Genomic DNA, 15,598 nt, shown 5'->3' on the forward strand with positions numbered 1-15,598 from the left:
CCGACCACCACTGTGGGGTTCGAACCCGGATCCTCGCATCACGAGTCCGGCACTATAACCACTCGACCACCACAGCGGCAATAAAAAAAGTTCGATTTTGCGTACTTTCGTTCTCGTTATCCGTGTTTCATTTTTTTTTTGCCTTCTCCTCTCCTCTCGGGCTCTCAGGCCGCTTCATAGATAAGTCTATCCGTGTTTCATTTTCTTTCCTTCTCCGGCCGTCTTGGCTCAGCGCGGAGTCATTCGATCACGAGGCGACTTGCGAAGAACTCGACAAATCTCTCTAATGATCCTACCACAGGTTCACCTACGGTAACTTTATTACGACTTTTACTTCCTCTAAACGAACAAGTTCGGTCATCTTTCCGGCAGGACTAATATTTATTAGTTATTAAAAACTAATATTTATTAGTGTTATGTTAATTAATAATACATAAGCTCATAACACTAATAATTATTAGTGTTATGAGCTTTATTATTTTTGCATCATTCACCATAACTATCTAAAGTCTACCTCACAGCCAATTTAGAGAATTACCATCAATCCCAATTGCATAAATTTTTGTCTCATTAAAATGCTACGCGCCATGGTTAATACATAATGTTAATCAATACTAACTGATCACAGATGATTTAGCATTATAATCAGGTGGCCCATATAGAATGGAACTGTCCCATGAGTATTTTCCGCTCAAATCTCTCACAATCACTCGTACTTGAGATGGGGATGTGGACAAACCAGCTGTTGCTCCACCACCAGGTGTTTTCTATTGAAAAGAAGACATTAACATTATAATAGTGAAAATAATCTATATAAAGGGTGATTCAAAAAAGATGCGCCGAACTTAGAGTTGTTAGAACATGGCAATAGGCTTGACAATAATGCTGTCTCATGGAATGCATGGTTGAAAATAGAACATTGAAAATAGGCTAAAAAAGGAAATGAAACAGTCCTTTTTTTAACATAAAAGTGTTTTTATGTTTCATACCCAACCATAGCTGCAACTGAGGGGGAAGGGGAACCAAAAAATTGCTCCAGATGACAATCTTGAAAGGGGCACAAAATTTTAAAAGAAATTAAAAATACTGTAATAAAATCATCAACTTTTACAGTGGAGCAAATGGCCAAAATTATGTTTGGCCCGCCCCCTGAAAAAATCTTAGTTGCAGCCCTAATGCATATCATGACTAAAAAAAATTATTTTCTTGCTGTTCTCTACCACATCTTGAAATTTAGAGCCTATTTTCAAAACATACTTTCGATCAAACATCTAATAGACCCTCTCTTATTTTTGCCCTCTTTAAGCAGGAATTTAAGCAGGGGTTTTTAAGACTGGTTAAGCTTAAACCAGCCTTAAAAAACCCTGTTGTTCTTGATATTGCGAGTGAAGTTGTTATGTTACTGTTGAACATATACATTAGTATTACAGCATATTACATTGGAAGAATGCAGGTGTCTGGGGGAATATGATCAAAGTGTTCAAATTTTCCATGACCATGAATTATTAACATGACGTTAATCGACTGCTCTGACAAGGGGACACCAGTATCGATTGGTAAGGGACAATTCTAGGTTGTGATGTCATAATGAATTTTTCTTTAATAGGGTTGTTAATAAATGGAGTAGCTTACCTCCCCCTCCCGGGAAGGAAATTGTAACACAATTAACACGTTTAAAAAAGCAATACGATAACATGTTGGGGTAAATCAAGAAGCTATCCATACTTAGAATAAGACAATTAGAAATTTTTTTATGTGGTCATTGTATTATATTTTATCATGTATATATAGTCTTTATACTTATCCATACTTTTTATGGACATCTTTTTCTCAACCACTTTGTTGGGTATTTTGCCTGTTGTGGCCTAGCATTGGTATTTGAAAAGTGCACGCGCAATAGTTGTAAAAAATTCAGAACTGCCATCAAGAGTGTATGCAAAAAGATGAAATTTTTTGGAGTTAGGAGTGCGTGTCAGAATGAGACATTATAACATTCAATCACAAACTCAAAATCATACACCTAAAGACAAACCAGCCCTACAGGCAGAAACACTGTGACTCTCTCTCTTCAGTTTTTACAAACTTGCTATACCGCAGTGTGCTATAGATCAATAAAAACATTTTCATGTTTGGAAGACTATCTAATAGTTGGCTCAGAAATACATCTCAAGTGCGTATTAATTCAGCTTCGTTTCGGTTTGCCATCTATTAGACTGACAGATGAATATTTCATAGCTGAGCCTCGATAAATATATGCAGCTTTTGTAATCTACGTAGAAGTGAAACTTGGGAGCATGTATTTTTCGAGTGCCCAACTTACAGAAATTTTCGGGATAATTACTTGCTCTGGAATGGCATTTCCAATTTCAAACAAGTACTAACTCTGAATAACTCCAAAATCAAACATTTTTTTCCCCTTAACTACTGTTTGAGACAGTCCTCTCTATGCCGATCCATCTGAAAATTAAAACCAATTTTGTAGCTCTGAATAACCCAGTCTTATGTAAATGTGATTTTTTTGGTTTATTATTATTACTATTTTTTTGCATAATAATGCATTGTGGGTTTCCGCTTAAGTGTATGTTGTTGTTTTTTCCCCGCACACACAATGCTGTCCCACTAAAAAAATTTTTCTCTTATTTATTTTTATTTTTTAATTCATTTTATTTTATTTTGTGTGCAAAAATAAAATTGTATACCTCCACCTTTAAAATTAGCTCCACCAAATTAAATAAAGATTCTTCTGACATTATCTTCTTTAATTACTACCCTAAGAAATGAGATTTATACAATATAGATAATTTTTCAGCGATATATTGCTTGTAATTTTTTGTCAGAGTCTATTTGACATTTTTTTTCATTCTTCAAAACAATAATTATTTTAAAGAAATTATGAATTGATTTCAAGTAACATAATTATGTTCATTAGGTTATTGAATTAATTAATTTTTAAGCTTTGATTTAGCCCCTTTTCCTATTGGCCTTGGATACATTTTTTAATAATGATAACTTCACAAGCTTGCATTAATTCACAGTGGAAATAAAAAATAATTCTTATAAGGGATCTAATGCAAGTAGTATTTAGTAAGTATTTTAAAATTTGAAATACGGTAGAACATCAATTATCAGGGCTAATGGTGGGGTATGTGAACGAGGGTAAGAGAAAAACTGCTGGGAGTAAAAAAAAGAATTTGAAATAACTAAATTGGAAAACAAAGTATTTATGTATTTAACCCGTTTAAAATTAATTTCCACTGTATATATTCCTATCATCCATGCAAAAAAATCTAATAAAAAATTACACTTGTTAAATAATAGCCACACTACCAATATACTGGATTTCATTGATGTCAGAAATACAGTATACCATCGATTATCCGGTCTGATGTTGGGAAAAATGATCACGAATAACCAAAAAACAGGGTTACCCTTTTTCTGTTAGTCATTCCGCACAGTTCTAAAATATACTAAGAGAATGACATGAACAAGGAATAATGCTGGTCGAGTTGATGAGCCATGTGGTCACATAACCGCATTAGAAGTTACAGCATTCTCTTGTGCCTTATCTTTCATTTCCGAGAAAGGCAATACATTTCGACTACATTCTTGGCATTTCCTGTGATTGGCAGTAAATTTAAAAGTACAGATAGCCCCAGGACAACGTCCGGTTCTTGGGGGCTGCAGTTTCAATGCGTTGACATGCAAGTTCATGTCTGACAATGGGGGGGGGGGGAGGCAATTTTGTAAAAGAATAAATACAGTTTTACAAAATAGAAATGCTTGTTTTCATCCCAAACCTTCACAAAATCTCATACACACAAATATATATATATAACCAATGAAAAACAACAACATGGATAGGGAAGAGCTGAACATGAAATTTAAATTTTTGCAGCATGGTTAATCTGCTTCCCAGTCAATCCACGCATGAATAATCAAGGTTCTACTGTAGATCCATGGGTTGTAAAGTTGATCGTGTTATTGTTTTCAATCCCTTTACTTTTGAAAACTAATTTGGATGATATGCAGTTGAACCAGCAGAGATGAATCTCAAACAGTGCCATCTTAATGCATGGGTCCACCCGGCCACGGCCTGGGGGCCTCAAGAGAAAAGGGGCCTCACAAAAGTGAGATCTGGTTGAACTTTTCTAGAATTTGCCAGTAGGGCCTCAGAAAAACCACTTGGCCCTGATCTCAAAAGGTAGTATTATTGTTAATATGTACAAAATAAAGGTAAAAAAGAAGACAGGATCAGATTTCCCATTCCCAACCACCCTTTCCCCATGCATTTAATACTATTTTTTTTATTTGTCAAACAGTAGTGAGGGAGAAAAAAAGAAAAGAAAAAATGTTGGGGTAAAGAAAAAGAAAAAAAAATTGTCGTTCATAAGGTTACCAATGAAGAGTTTCAAAAGAGGGGAGAGAGCCCAAACGTATTTCTTTATTTCCAAAAATGGAAGATATCTAACCTGTATACATTAAGGCAGCATTTCTCAAAATGTGCGTCACCTCTCTTAGGGGCATCACATTGAGCTGGAGATATTGATTTGTGTGCTCATTTATGCATTGAAGTGGTTTTTTTTATATATATATAGAAAAGTATCTACCCAACTATTCTGTGGAGCTGCAAATGAACCATGAATTGGGCGAGGGGACCAGAGTTTGAGAACCACTGCATTAAGGGGTTAAATCATGGCTAATAAAGGTTAAGCACATTTATTTTAAATTTGACTGAAACACACCAGAAAAGAATGCTCAAGGGATTAACGGTTGTGGGAATAACTTTCATTATCTGAATGTCTGAAGGTTAAAAATAATGCTGTTAAAAAATACAAAAACCCTATTTCATAAAATCCACAGATGACCTTTTGTATTAATAACTTCACGAAGTATTCAACTTACAGCAGGTGTTCAACGGACAATGTGCTGTATTTTTTTATGATCATAAAAGTTGTCCAACTCCAGTCATATTCAAAATATAAGGGAGTTCAAAGTATACGGGATATTTCGTATTATAAGATTATCATTGGTTTCATTCAAAACTGTATAATATTGCACAGGTGGTGTCCAACTAGACAAGTATTATGCTTCATTCTCAATTTTATTGCTGTCATTATACAAAACCGCATGTTTCACATACTTTATAGGTGAATACATGCATGAGTTAAAAAATTTCACTTCTCATTTATTTTATTTACTAGCTGTAACCGGCAGCTTTGCTCACGTGAATTAGGTAATCTGAAAATTTCTCCTTAACCAGCCAACTGTCCAATTAATTTCTCCGAGCGTTACCCACAGTGCCCACTTTTTTTTTTGAGATGCGCACGCTTTTTCTCTTTTCTTGGAAATTTGAAGCATTGAAATATTATTTTATAGCATGTTTTTTTATAGATCGAATGTGTCGAGACGTACCCCAATAGCACAACGGTATCGGCATGCGTCGGATCGACGTCGATGCGACGGCAGTTTGCCGAATGGATACCGAGCGTCGAAAGAGGTCGGAAATTTCTACGTGTCTGATACCGAACAGTATAGTAAAAATGTATTCAGTCGGTAAACGCCAGAATACTTTCATTTTTTTCTCTAAAATAGTTTTACAGCATTTCGTTTCAAAGGAGAATATCTTAAACGATAATTTGTTTCTCTTGAAATAATCTAAATTTTTCGCCCATCATAACGTCGCACTTGCTATTTATAACAACCGACAACGACAAAGAATGGTATAGGACACTACGCGTTTCTCCCATCTTCCCTGTCAGTAAGCATCAACAAAGCCGGCCATTTTGAAAGCACGGCGTTAGTTACAAGCTGCGAAGGCCGGCGATTTTATTGTTTATTAACGAAACAGTTGATGCCGAAGACAGAGTTTAGAGAAAAGGTAAGCATTATTTCACTATTGCTATCGAACTATATGATAAATTTTCCAAGTATTAGATATTCTCAATGTTTATTTTATTTTTTTTTTTTACCGTCGTTTTTGATAAATCCGTTCCCTCCTGCTGGGCTGTGATCTTTGGCAGGCATTTAGATCAGGTTAACATGGGCCCCCTGTAGTGAATTTACAGTGTAAAAAAATAAATAAGGGTTGTCACGGCACTCTCTCTTGAGCCGTACGTGCCGTAACCGTGGAGCTGAGGCTATTTGAGCTCCTATGGTCCACATTAGGGGCGTAGCCATAAATTTCGTTCGGGGGGGGGGGAACCAAAGTGATAGAATAATAGATTTGGCCATCTTTTTCCCTTATATTCGATCATTTTCTCACATTTCGGGGGGGGGGGGACCAGACCCCCAAGTTCCCCTTCCCCCCCGCTACGCCCTTGGCCCACATCCAGGGGCAGGGCGCTTAGACTAAGATCTGGGGCCCTTCTGCATTCATAGCATGGAATTTTCCCCAGGGGGGGGGCCCTGTCAGCCCCACCCTTGTGATGAGCCATGTTGAGCTCTCCCTATAAATTTTGTGCTGAGCCCCCAACCCATATTCACGAATATACACAATACCACACACCATTCCGCCTGCTTACGGGACGATTAGGGATTTTCAGCCCCCTCAATATTTTTTTCTTGTCAATAATTTTCATGTCAAACTGAATGATCATGGGCAAGGTCGTAGCGTTCCGTCTTGGGGTCCCTGTTAAAAGGTTTCAAAATAAGTATACATATTTTTTGTGAGGCTCCATTTGGCTCGATGCCCCAGAATATTTACAGGCCCGATTATGCACCATTTTGTATCCTAAGCCTCACCCGTGGGCTATCAGGGCAGGGGTTTTCATGTTCTCTGAAGTAAATTTTTGTATAATATTATGTATATTTTATATGAATTATATTTTTATGTAGAAATTAAAGTTATTGAATTTTGTCATGACAGAATTCAATCATCGTGCCCCCCTTTTCCCTGAATGCAAGGGGGCATGCTTAAAATTGTTTAATATGTACGTAATAAATCAAATATGAACATGGAAATTTATTTGAAATCTATAGTATATACTTATTTGAAATTTTACATGCTATGAGTTAAACTTGGCTGAAACTTCAACACAATGTGATGATTGGCTATATAAAAATATCGCTCTTTGGTCTTGGCACACTATTCTATACAGTGTTAAAATATTTCATCAATAACAATTTAACTCCTTTTGTCTCTGGCCACATTCCTTACTCTCTAGGTCACTCTCATGCTTGCACACTCTATGTTGGTCTTTTTTTTTTTTTTGCCTCACAGCCTAGTTCATTGCTCTTTAAGCCAATCCCATGCTTATACACACTAACAAACCTGATCCCTTCTCTGTAGATGTCACCTTTTCATTACTCGCATGCTTGCACGCTCTCTAGGTTATTCTATTCATCCCTTGCTCACTCATTTAGTTGCTCACTGACTTTTTCCTTATTTTCGGAGTCACTCCCATGCTGGCATACTCTCAAGATAAATCATTTTCAGGGTTGTTGATTATTTTTTTTAAAATAGATTTTTTTGTTTAAATCACAATTTTTTTTTGATTTTATTGATTTTTTTAAAACAAAATACATAATCTATGCTTTCTTTAAAGAATATAAAATTAAAGAAATTTAAACTTACACAAAAGAGTTATAGATATACTGCCCCGAAAATAATGAACCAACACCATGCAACTAATCGCCCAAATAATAACATAAGATCCAATCACAATATATTTATATTCTCAATAAACGATAGTTTAGAATCCATACTACAACAATAATGGATTATAAAATAACACAATTAAAATAATTCATTCTAAAAACATCAATAATATCACCATTCCTGTAATTAATTTAAAAATACATCTGAATACATACTGTGTGTGAATTCTGTGTTCGTCAACTAACTGATTTTATATGTTTGGATATAAATATATATATGTATATTTTCTTAGTTCAGATTAAAAATATCTAAATATATATATATATGATATTATAAAATATTAACCAATTAGTACCATAACAAGGCTGTTGCATAATTGAATTAACTCTCTAATTTAACGTATATTGACCCCCTGGAAGGACTATCAGTCCCTTGGGGTCACAGAGTGTCTGTATCATCGTAATGTTACTTTTTGTGGAGTTTATTGTTTTGTGTTTTTCTGTTTGATTGTATGTTTTATGTGTTGTGTTCAGTCCAATTAAAAAAAAACAATGATTATTTAAAAAATATTTGCGAACTACAGATAGAGAATTACATACTTGTGAAATATTTCGGAACATTTTATTAAGAAAAGGGGGAAAAAACACTTCTTGAATAGATAGATATCTTACATCAAGTATTAAATAATTTAACCCTGCGTGAATATAATTGTTCATTTGTTTCATTAGAAACACTAGTTTGAATGCTTTGTCTACTCTTAATATGTTTCGCTATTTGGAATGAACTGCACCTTGAAAAAATTCTTTCAACGCAGGCATAAATGATTTGGCTGTAGTTAGCATGTTTACAAATCACATATCACTCTCTGTAATTGTATCTTTACCCAAAACATTATAAAAACTATTCCATCACTCAAAATCAGACATTGTATCAACAACCTTGGGGTTAAAAAATTTTTTTTCATCATGAAATGGTTCCGACTTCCCCAAAAACTAATGTAATTGCAAAGAAGCCAGAGCCACATTTTTGTTCGATAAATTTAAGATCCTCATTTCTCTCTTCTTTTGTGACATTAATTCCCTATTAGAAGTTAACAGTGATGAGCTTAGAATAAATGCATAAAAGTGTGCATCTGTTAATTATTTTTCATATATATTTTTATATTCTGATGACAAAACCTTTGTATTGTTTAATGTTGATGCTTCTTCTCTCTTCAATTGCAGCTTTTTCCATGCCAATACACATTCAGCTATGGAGCAGTTGTGTGTGTTCCTTTGTACAAAATCGTTAATTAATTGGCTATTGGTTTCAGAATTGCAATCATGTCCTTGACATTTCTTTTTGAATAAATATTTAAGATTTCACTAGAGATGTTACTATCTGAGATTTGTGATCTTCACAAACTTTGGTAACAACTGACGAATTTTTAACATAAGATTCAAGAGAATCACAATAAGTATTCCATCATACCTCTGCAGGAAGACCAATGCACTTCCACATTACGCATGATACCATGCTTTTGAGAGATGATTGCGGAAGTATCTAAATATACTTGTAACATGCTTTGTTACATCAGTTTTAACCAAATCTTCGACTAACAAGTTTAAAATGTGGGCACTGTAGCAATATGTAAGTCCCGAAAAGCCAAGCTTTTCATCCAGGGTCTTTCTGGATGAAACCATATTTGCATTAACAAAACTTGATATGTTACATATGAAGTTTTCTTCTGTTGACTTCACTGAACTAAAAACCACATTTGCTAAATAATTTCCAGCATGTGATAAGCCGGATGTGTCAATAGTATCAATATAGATGGCTTTACCACACCATTTGATAACACACAGAATTTATTCATTATCCATCCATTCATCGCCATGCAATTTTTGATTTTCGAAGTCAACTTATAATATACATAATATACACTCATTGCCATAAAAATTTGCGCACCCACAAGAAGTCCTCAAAATGAAACGAAATTTTACACATGTAAGTACTACGTTGATATAAGTAAGTGATTAGAAAATCAAAGAAAAAGGATCATTTATTGCAGAAAAAAAGTACAGATGAACAGAAGCTTTAGTACTCTGTTGGACCCCCTCTAGTGCGAATGCACGATGCGATACGAGCGGGCATTGAGGCATACAAGTTCCGTATGACGTCCTGAGACATCTCGTTCCACAGTTGCTGTAAATGCGACTCTAGTTCGACCAACCTCGTAGGGTGTCCAACTTGCCGTCCCAAATGATCCCAGATATGCTCGATTGATGACAAATCTGGGGATAGAGCAGGCCAGGGAAGGGTGGTAATGTGGCGGAGGCAGTCTTGTGACATCCTTGCTGTGTGTGGCCTAGCATTGTCTTGTTGAAAAATGCCTCCTGGGAGCCCTGCCATGAGTGGCAACACATGTGGCTGAAGGATGTTATGGACGTACCGCTGGGCTGTCATTGTGCCATGGATCAATATTAGGGGTGACCGTGTATCGTAAGCAATAGCACCCCATACCATGACACCAGCTGTGGGAGCGGTGTGTCGCTGTAAAGCAAAGGCAGGATTGAAGCGTTCACCACGGGGCCTCCACACACGAACACAATTGTCATCACTGCTCAAGTTGAATCTCGATTCGTCGCTGAAGACGACCTGGTTCCATTCCATTGCAGTCCAATCCCGTTGTGCTCGACACCACTCCAAACGGAGGTGTTGGTGGGTAGGTGTCATTGGCAGCACACGTAATGGGCGCCGCGATACCAGATGTCCTTCAGCCAGGTGCCTTGCGATGGTTCGGGAAGATACAGGGGCCCGTAGTGAAGCTGCTGCCTGTGTCTGGATAGCGGTCAATGAGGCAGTTGGCTCTACGTGTGCGTTTCGGATGATGTGACGGTCTTCTCGACGACTGGTCTGTCGAGGGCGTCCTGAACCTGTGGTCGCCGTGTAAATGCCGTCTCTTCTGTCCACTGATCCCAACACCTCCTCACAGTAAAATCAGAACGGCCTAGTTGACGAGCTACTCGCCGAGCTAACCACCCAGCTTCCATCATCCCGATGATTCTTCCCCTATCGAACTCTGACAACTGCTCATATGGTCTTCGACGGCGGCGTAACGGCATGTCTACCTCAGCATTTCCTTTGCAAACGATTAAATACACTCCAGCAAGCTCTGCTTACCTGTTTTATACTCCAAGGAGAACGAAGTTCAATGCCCTCTAGTGGCATTACGCAATGTGCAATCACGCTGCATTTCTAATCATTTGCATATCTGCCCGACATGTACCTTCAGGCCAACTTTCGTTTCGATCCCACAATTATTTCTTGGTGCGCAAATTTTTATGGCAATGAGTGTATAATATAAAAATATTTGAAAATATATTTAAATTAATTGATATTTAAAATAATTTAATAAAAATTTAAAATTACTTTAGAGCTGCATAAATAATTTTATTCAATTACAACAGATAATTTTTCATATCGGAAAAAAATTAATTTAAATCATGATTTAAACTGCTGATTTAAATCACTACAACCCTGATCATTTTGTCACACACTCACCCGATTTCTTGCTCCCTCCAGGTCACTTCCATATTCACACCCTGTAAATCACTTTTTGTTACTCCTATGCTTGCACACAGTTACTCATGTACTTGCACATTCTTTTTGCTGCATAGTGACTTAGTTCCATGATCTCTTGGTAGAGTGGGAAGGTTGAATGACATGACAAGTTGTTGACTACTTGACCAGTCATTCCTTAAATTTGTAGCCCCTTCAAAATTTTCGCCTTGAGCTATAGCCCACTTAGCCTCTTTGTGAATACGCCATTTGGGGGTACCTTACCAAAGATTCCTGTCTGGGAGGCCATCTTCAAGATGAAAAGAGGGGGCATGCCCACTTGGTGATGTTGAAAATATTTATTAGCCCATTAACTATATATAGATCATGGGGCCTTTGATATACTAATCTGGACCCATAATCGCTCAGAGCAGGATTTTTTATGTGGTTCTGTGTAGTATAGTAAGTGAACAGTGATTACATTCTTTTTCAGCTCCCCTTTCCACTCTATATGCAAGGGGCTATGATTAAAATTGTTCAAAGTATGTTCGTGAAATATTAATAAGCAAATGTATACTTTGAAATTTTTATACCACATGTACCTATTTGGAATTTTTCTAGGAGTTAAACATGACACAGTGAAACTGTGATACAATGATAATTTCCTATATAATGATACCATGCTGTCATCTCGCACTATTCCACCAATAAATCGTGTGCATCTGTAAGTACTTTTCTCTTTCTTTAAATACCATTAAATTGGAATTTTACCTTTTATGATATTTTATTATTTTAAATAAAAGTTGTATCAGAAAAAAGGAATCAACATGCGTTCTAATCTGTTGGAAACTGATGTTCAACTGCCATGGTGGCAAATGTGGTTAAAATGGTAAACTTGTATAATACAACCTTGAAAAAGTTAGAGTGAAAATTAATTATCAAATATTTTTAGTATAGACAATTCCTACAATAATGATGGTAATTTTGTATAATTTGTAATATAATTTAGATGTACAGTATATATGAAGTTAATGCATTGAACGATTATTCTCTGAGTGTGATTGTGCAGCTGATTGCTATACAGGGTTGTCATGAAGGAAATATTGCTGAGTTGGAATATCCCTCATATCATATATGTGGCCTTGGTACGTTGAAATAATCTGTTTTTACAGTTCATAAAACCTTGACATGAAAAGCCCAAGCATAGGTCTCCATACACTACTAAAAAAAATAAAAATAATTTTAATTCTACACAAAATGTTTTCAAAGTGGTGTATTTGTTTGTAGTTTATGTATACAATTGCAGACTATTTATATAACTTGCAATAAAATAAGTATTAAGAAGACACCAACGACCAAACCACCAAGAATAAGGCATGAAAAATACGAAAATTTGTACATTTTGTGTATTTACTTTATTCATTGGTGTCTTAATATTCTTGGGCAAAGTTGATCAACTCTTCCAAATAAAATAAGTACAACATTTGAATATTGATTAAAACCTGTTTTGTTAGGTCACAAATAAGGAAGATTGAATTTTATGTGGTACTTCTATAAGCTTCCCTGCTATAGTATAAATAAGGCACCTACTCAAATTTCAGGATACAATTTAAAGAATATTCATAAGTACAGTATAAATGTGTTGTTTTTTTTAAATTACAGTTTTTCCTGCTGCAACTGTGCTTCGGTTTTTGAAAATGTGATTGTGCAGACTTGAGCAAAAATTAGTGAAGTTTCTGCATTAATTTTCATTTCAAAAACCCATGTTTTGAAAAATTTAAAGTGAAAATTAGTTATCAATACTTTTAGTATAGACAATTCCTACAACCTGAAAATCAGTTTATCAAATGAACAAAACATTGCTTTAAATCTTGACGTCTACACAAGATCAAGATTTAAAGCAAGATCTGAGTATATTCTTGTATATGCACACACACATAGTTTTTAATTTTTTTACTACATTTTTTCTTATTTTCATTCTATAAAACTGAATTTGTTCGGCTAAGAGTCATCTAGTAAATTTCAGTCACTGTTTAGAAAGTCCAAATCAATCCAGAAATCAGATTTTTTTAACGTGAAGCTCAAGATGAACACCCACTGATGCAAAACATTTCCAACATCTAGTGCAAATGTATCAGTAGCTATTATTTTTTGTGGTATTCGTGTGATTGGTCTGAAAGATTATTTTGATGTTAGAGAATATGAATTTTTCACACCATAAAGTTATCAAAGATATTGGTGGGACACCAGCTCAACATTTCAATATATACCTATTTAAAATTATCATGATTTTGTGAAATATTGTTGGGGGGGGGGGGTGGCTTGAGCCAGTGAAAAGTTGCACCTGCGAATCATACTCATAAAATATATTTCTCTAATGTAGGCTACTATCAAAATATTCTCAATATTCAATAAATTAAAAGAAATGTATTTTCAATGTTTTATAGGTTTTGTCTGAAACATAAGATTGCTGAAATTTTTTGCTGGCATGAAGTACCCTGTTCCATGTGCAATAAAAAGTCTGCAGCTGTGTTAAAAAAATTTATCAATATTTGAAAATATCTCTTTAAGAACTTGTATATGGAGCAATATTAAATCATCTCTAATAATTCTATTTGTGCTCGCTTTATCTTTGCTCTCTTCATTTAATCCCCAGGAAACTGTAACCAGTTTTATTTGAACAGGTCATATAAAATGCATTTAAAATTATTGGTGGTGTGTTCAAATAGCCTGAATTTCTAGAATCCTGTACGTAGATAGTGTGAGGTAAGTACACCAGTAATAGGCTTCCTTTTTCAAGTTTTAAAAAATATATATCAAAAGTTATGAGAAAACTCTGTAGCTTTTTTTACCATATACCAAGCTATATTCTTTCAGTTGATATTCGGTGTCCAAGCTGGTTTTGAAAAAAAAAAACTAGGTGGAAAAAGGATGCCAATAATCAGTCAAAGCAAGACATTTCATTTTGCACTAAGAGTAATAATTTCATATTTTCAATACAAAATTGATTGTGCTTTAAAGACGTTAAACAAATTGCACATGAAGTTGAAAGGGTGGCCTACTCTAGAGTCAATCATTTTCACATTATTCAAATTGTATGACATGTGACATTGTAATCAGGCCTACCAATCTTGCTGAAGTGATACCCTCCTCTGTGAACAATCTTAAATACATTTTGCCTTCAAACATACTATATCTTTTAAGAGAATTCTTTTCTATCCACATACAGATATTAAGACAAAAAAAAAGAATGAGACTAAATTCCTGCAGAAGCAACTTCTCGAATGCTTAAATATAAAAAAAAATAAAGCTTAGAGAAAACAGAAAAAGCAAGAATTGGAAAAGAAAAGAATAAATAAAAAAATAAAACTCAAAATAAAAATTAAAGTAGTTTCATGTGTTTGTGTCACTTTTAAATGTAAAAACAAAAGCTCTCTCAAAAATACATATAACTATATGCATGTTTCAAGAAATAAAAGAAAAATAATTGCTCAAGGTTTTTGAGTTTGACAGGAAATAATAGGCGTTTTGTTCATGACAAAATTATGTGTTTACATAATACGTCCAGATATTATTGCATTATTTCCACTGTTGAAATCAAAAGAGCACCTTGTTTATTCTGTGGATAAAAAATATCACCTGTGAAAGAATGCAAGAAAGTCAAATTTTCATTTTAAATTATACCAGAGACCTATTCCACTTATAATATTTTTCAGTGATGTTTCTTTTTACAGTTTTGTCAAGCCTATTGCATATTTTTAATTGTTTTCATTCAATATCTGGGTGGCCATTTACTGCTATATGGACTGTAAATATTTTATTTATATAATTTTTAGCAGTCAAAATTTGATCTAGTAACAATAATAGATGAGTTTGAATTATAATAAATTATTATACAAATAATTATTTCAAATATTAAAAATAACATTAAATATTTTGAACTGGCTCGCTATTGTTACATTTACTTTTTGTAGCAGTAAGTTCTATTTTTTACATTCAGAACACATAAGTGTTTTGTATAGTAGTATTATAGAAACTGAATTCTGAACGTAACTAGAACTTATGCATCAGAGTTTTTCATTTTCAACTAGTGTGCTACGTTAGAATTGGAGTTATGCCATAAAATGTTTTTAAGGAAATTATCAGATTAATTTTTAAAAGAAGTCTGAAGCCGCAGATATTGATTATACAGTATCTGAGTACTATACACCCATCGTCCGGGAACGCTTCGATATCTCTATGAGATGAGAAGCGGGGTGTGTCCGGTCTTCAAAGGTCAAAGTATCTGAGTACTTATGTGCGAGGAAATTAATTCTTTTTTTCAAATTAGATGTATGTGTAAGAGGGGAAACTGAGCAATTTTGAGAGAAAAAAAAGCAATAGTTTTTTTTTTTTTTAAATATTTGCCATGGTTCATTTCTGTTATTACTTAATGGAAGAATTTTCAAGAATTGCACAAAA

General features: G+C 34.7%; 1 protein-coding gene across 3 annotated transcripts in view; it reads right to left on the bottom strand.

The window, feature by feature from the left end:
• The window catches only part of LOC149073033 (ral GTPase-activating protein subunit alpha-2), a 405,837-nt gene that overhangs the window by 77,584 nt on the left and 312,655 nt on the right, over positions 1–15,598 (bottom strand). For all 3 annotated transcript variants that reach the window (XM_089246694.1, XM_089246695.1, XM_089246693.1), the window contains one exon: positions 620–767. In XM_089246694.1, the coding sequence (XP_089102820.1) occupies positions 620–767 (148 nt within the window). The remainder of the gene's footprint in view (positions 1–619; positions 768–15,598) is intronic.

The sequence above is a fragment of the Pholcus phalangioides genome, unplaced genomic scaffold (genome assembly GCF_987345545.1).
Source record: "Pholcus phalangioides strain wild (caught in Gottingen) unplaced genomic scaffold, Ppha-v1.0 ptg000017l_1, whole genome shotgun sequence".
In the NCBI taxonomy this organism is placed as follows: domain Eukaryota; kingdom Metazoa; phylum Arthropoda; class Arachnida; order Araneae; family Pholcidae; genus Pholcus; species Pholcus phalangioides.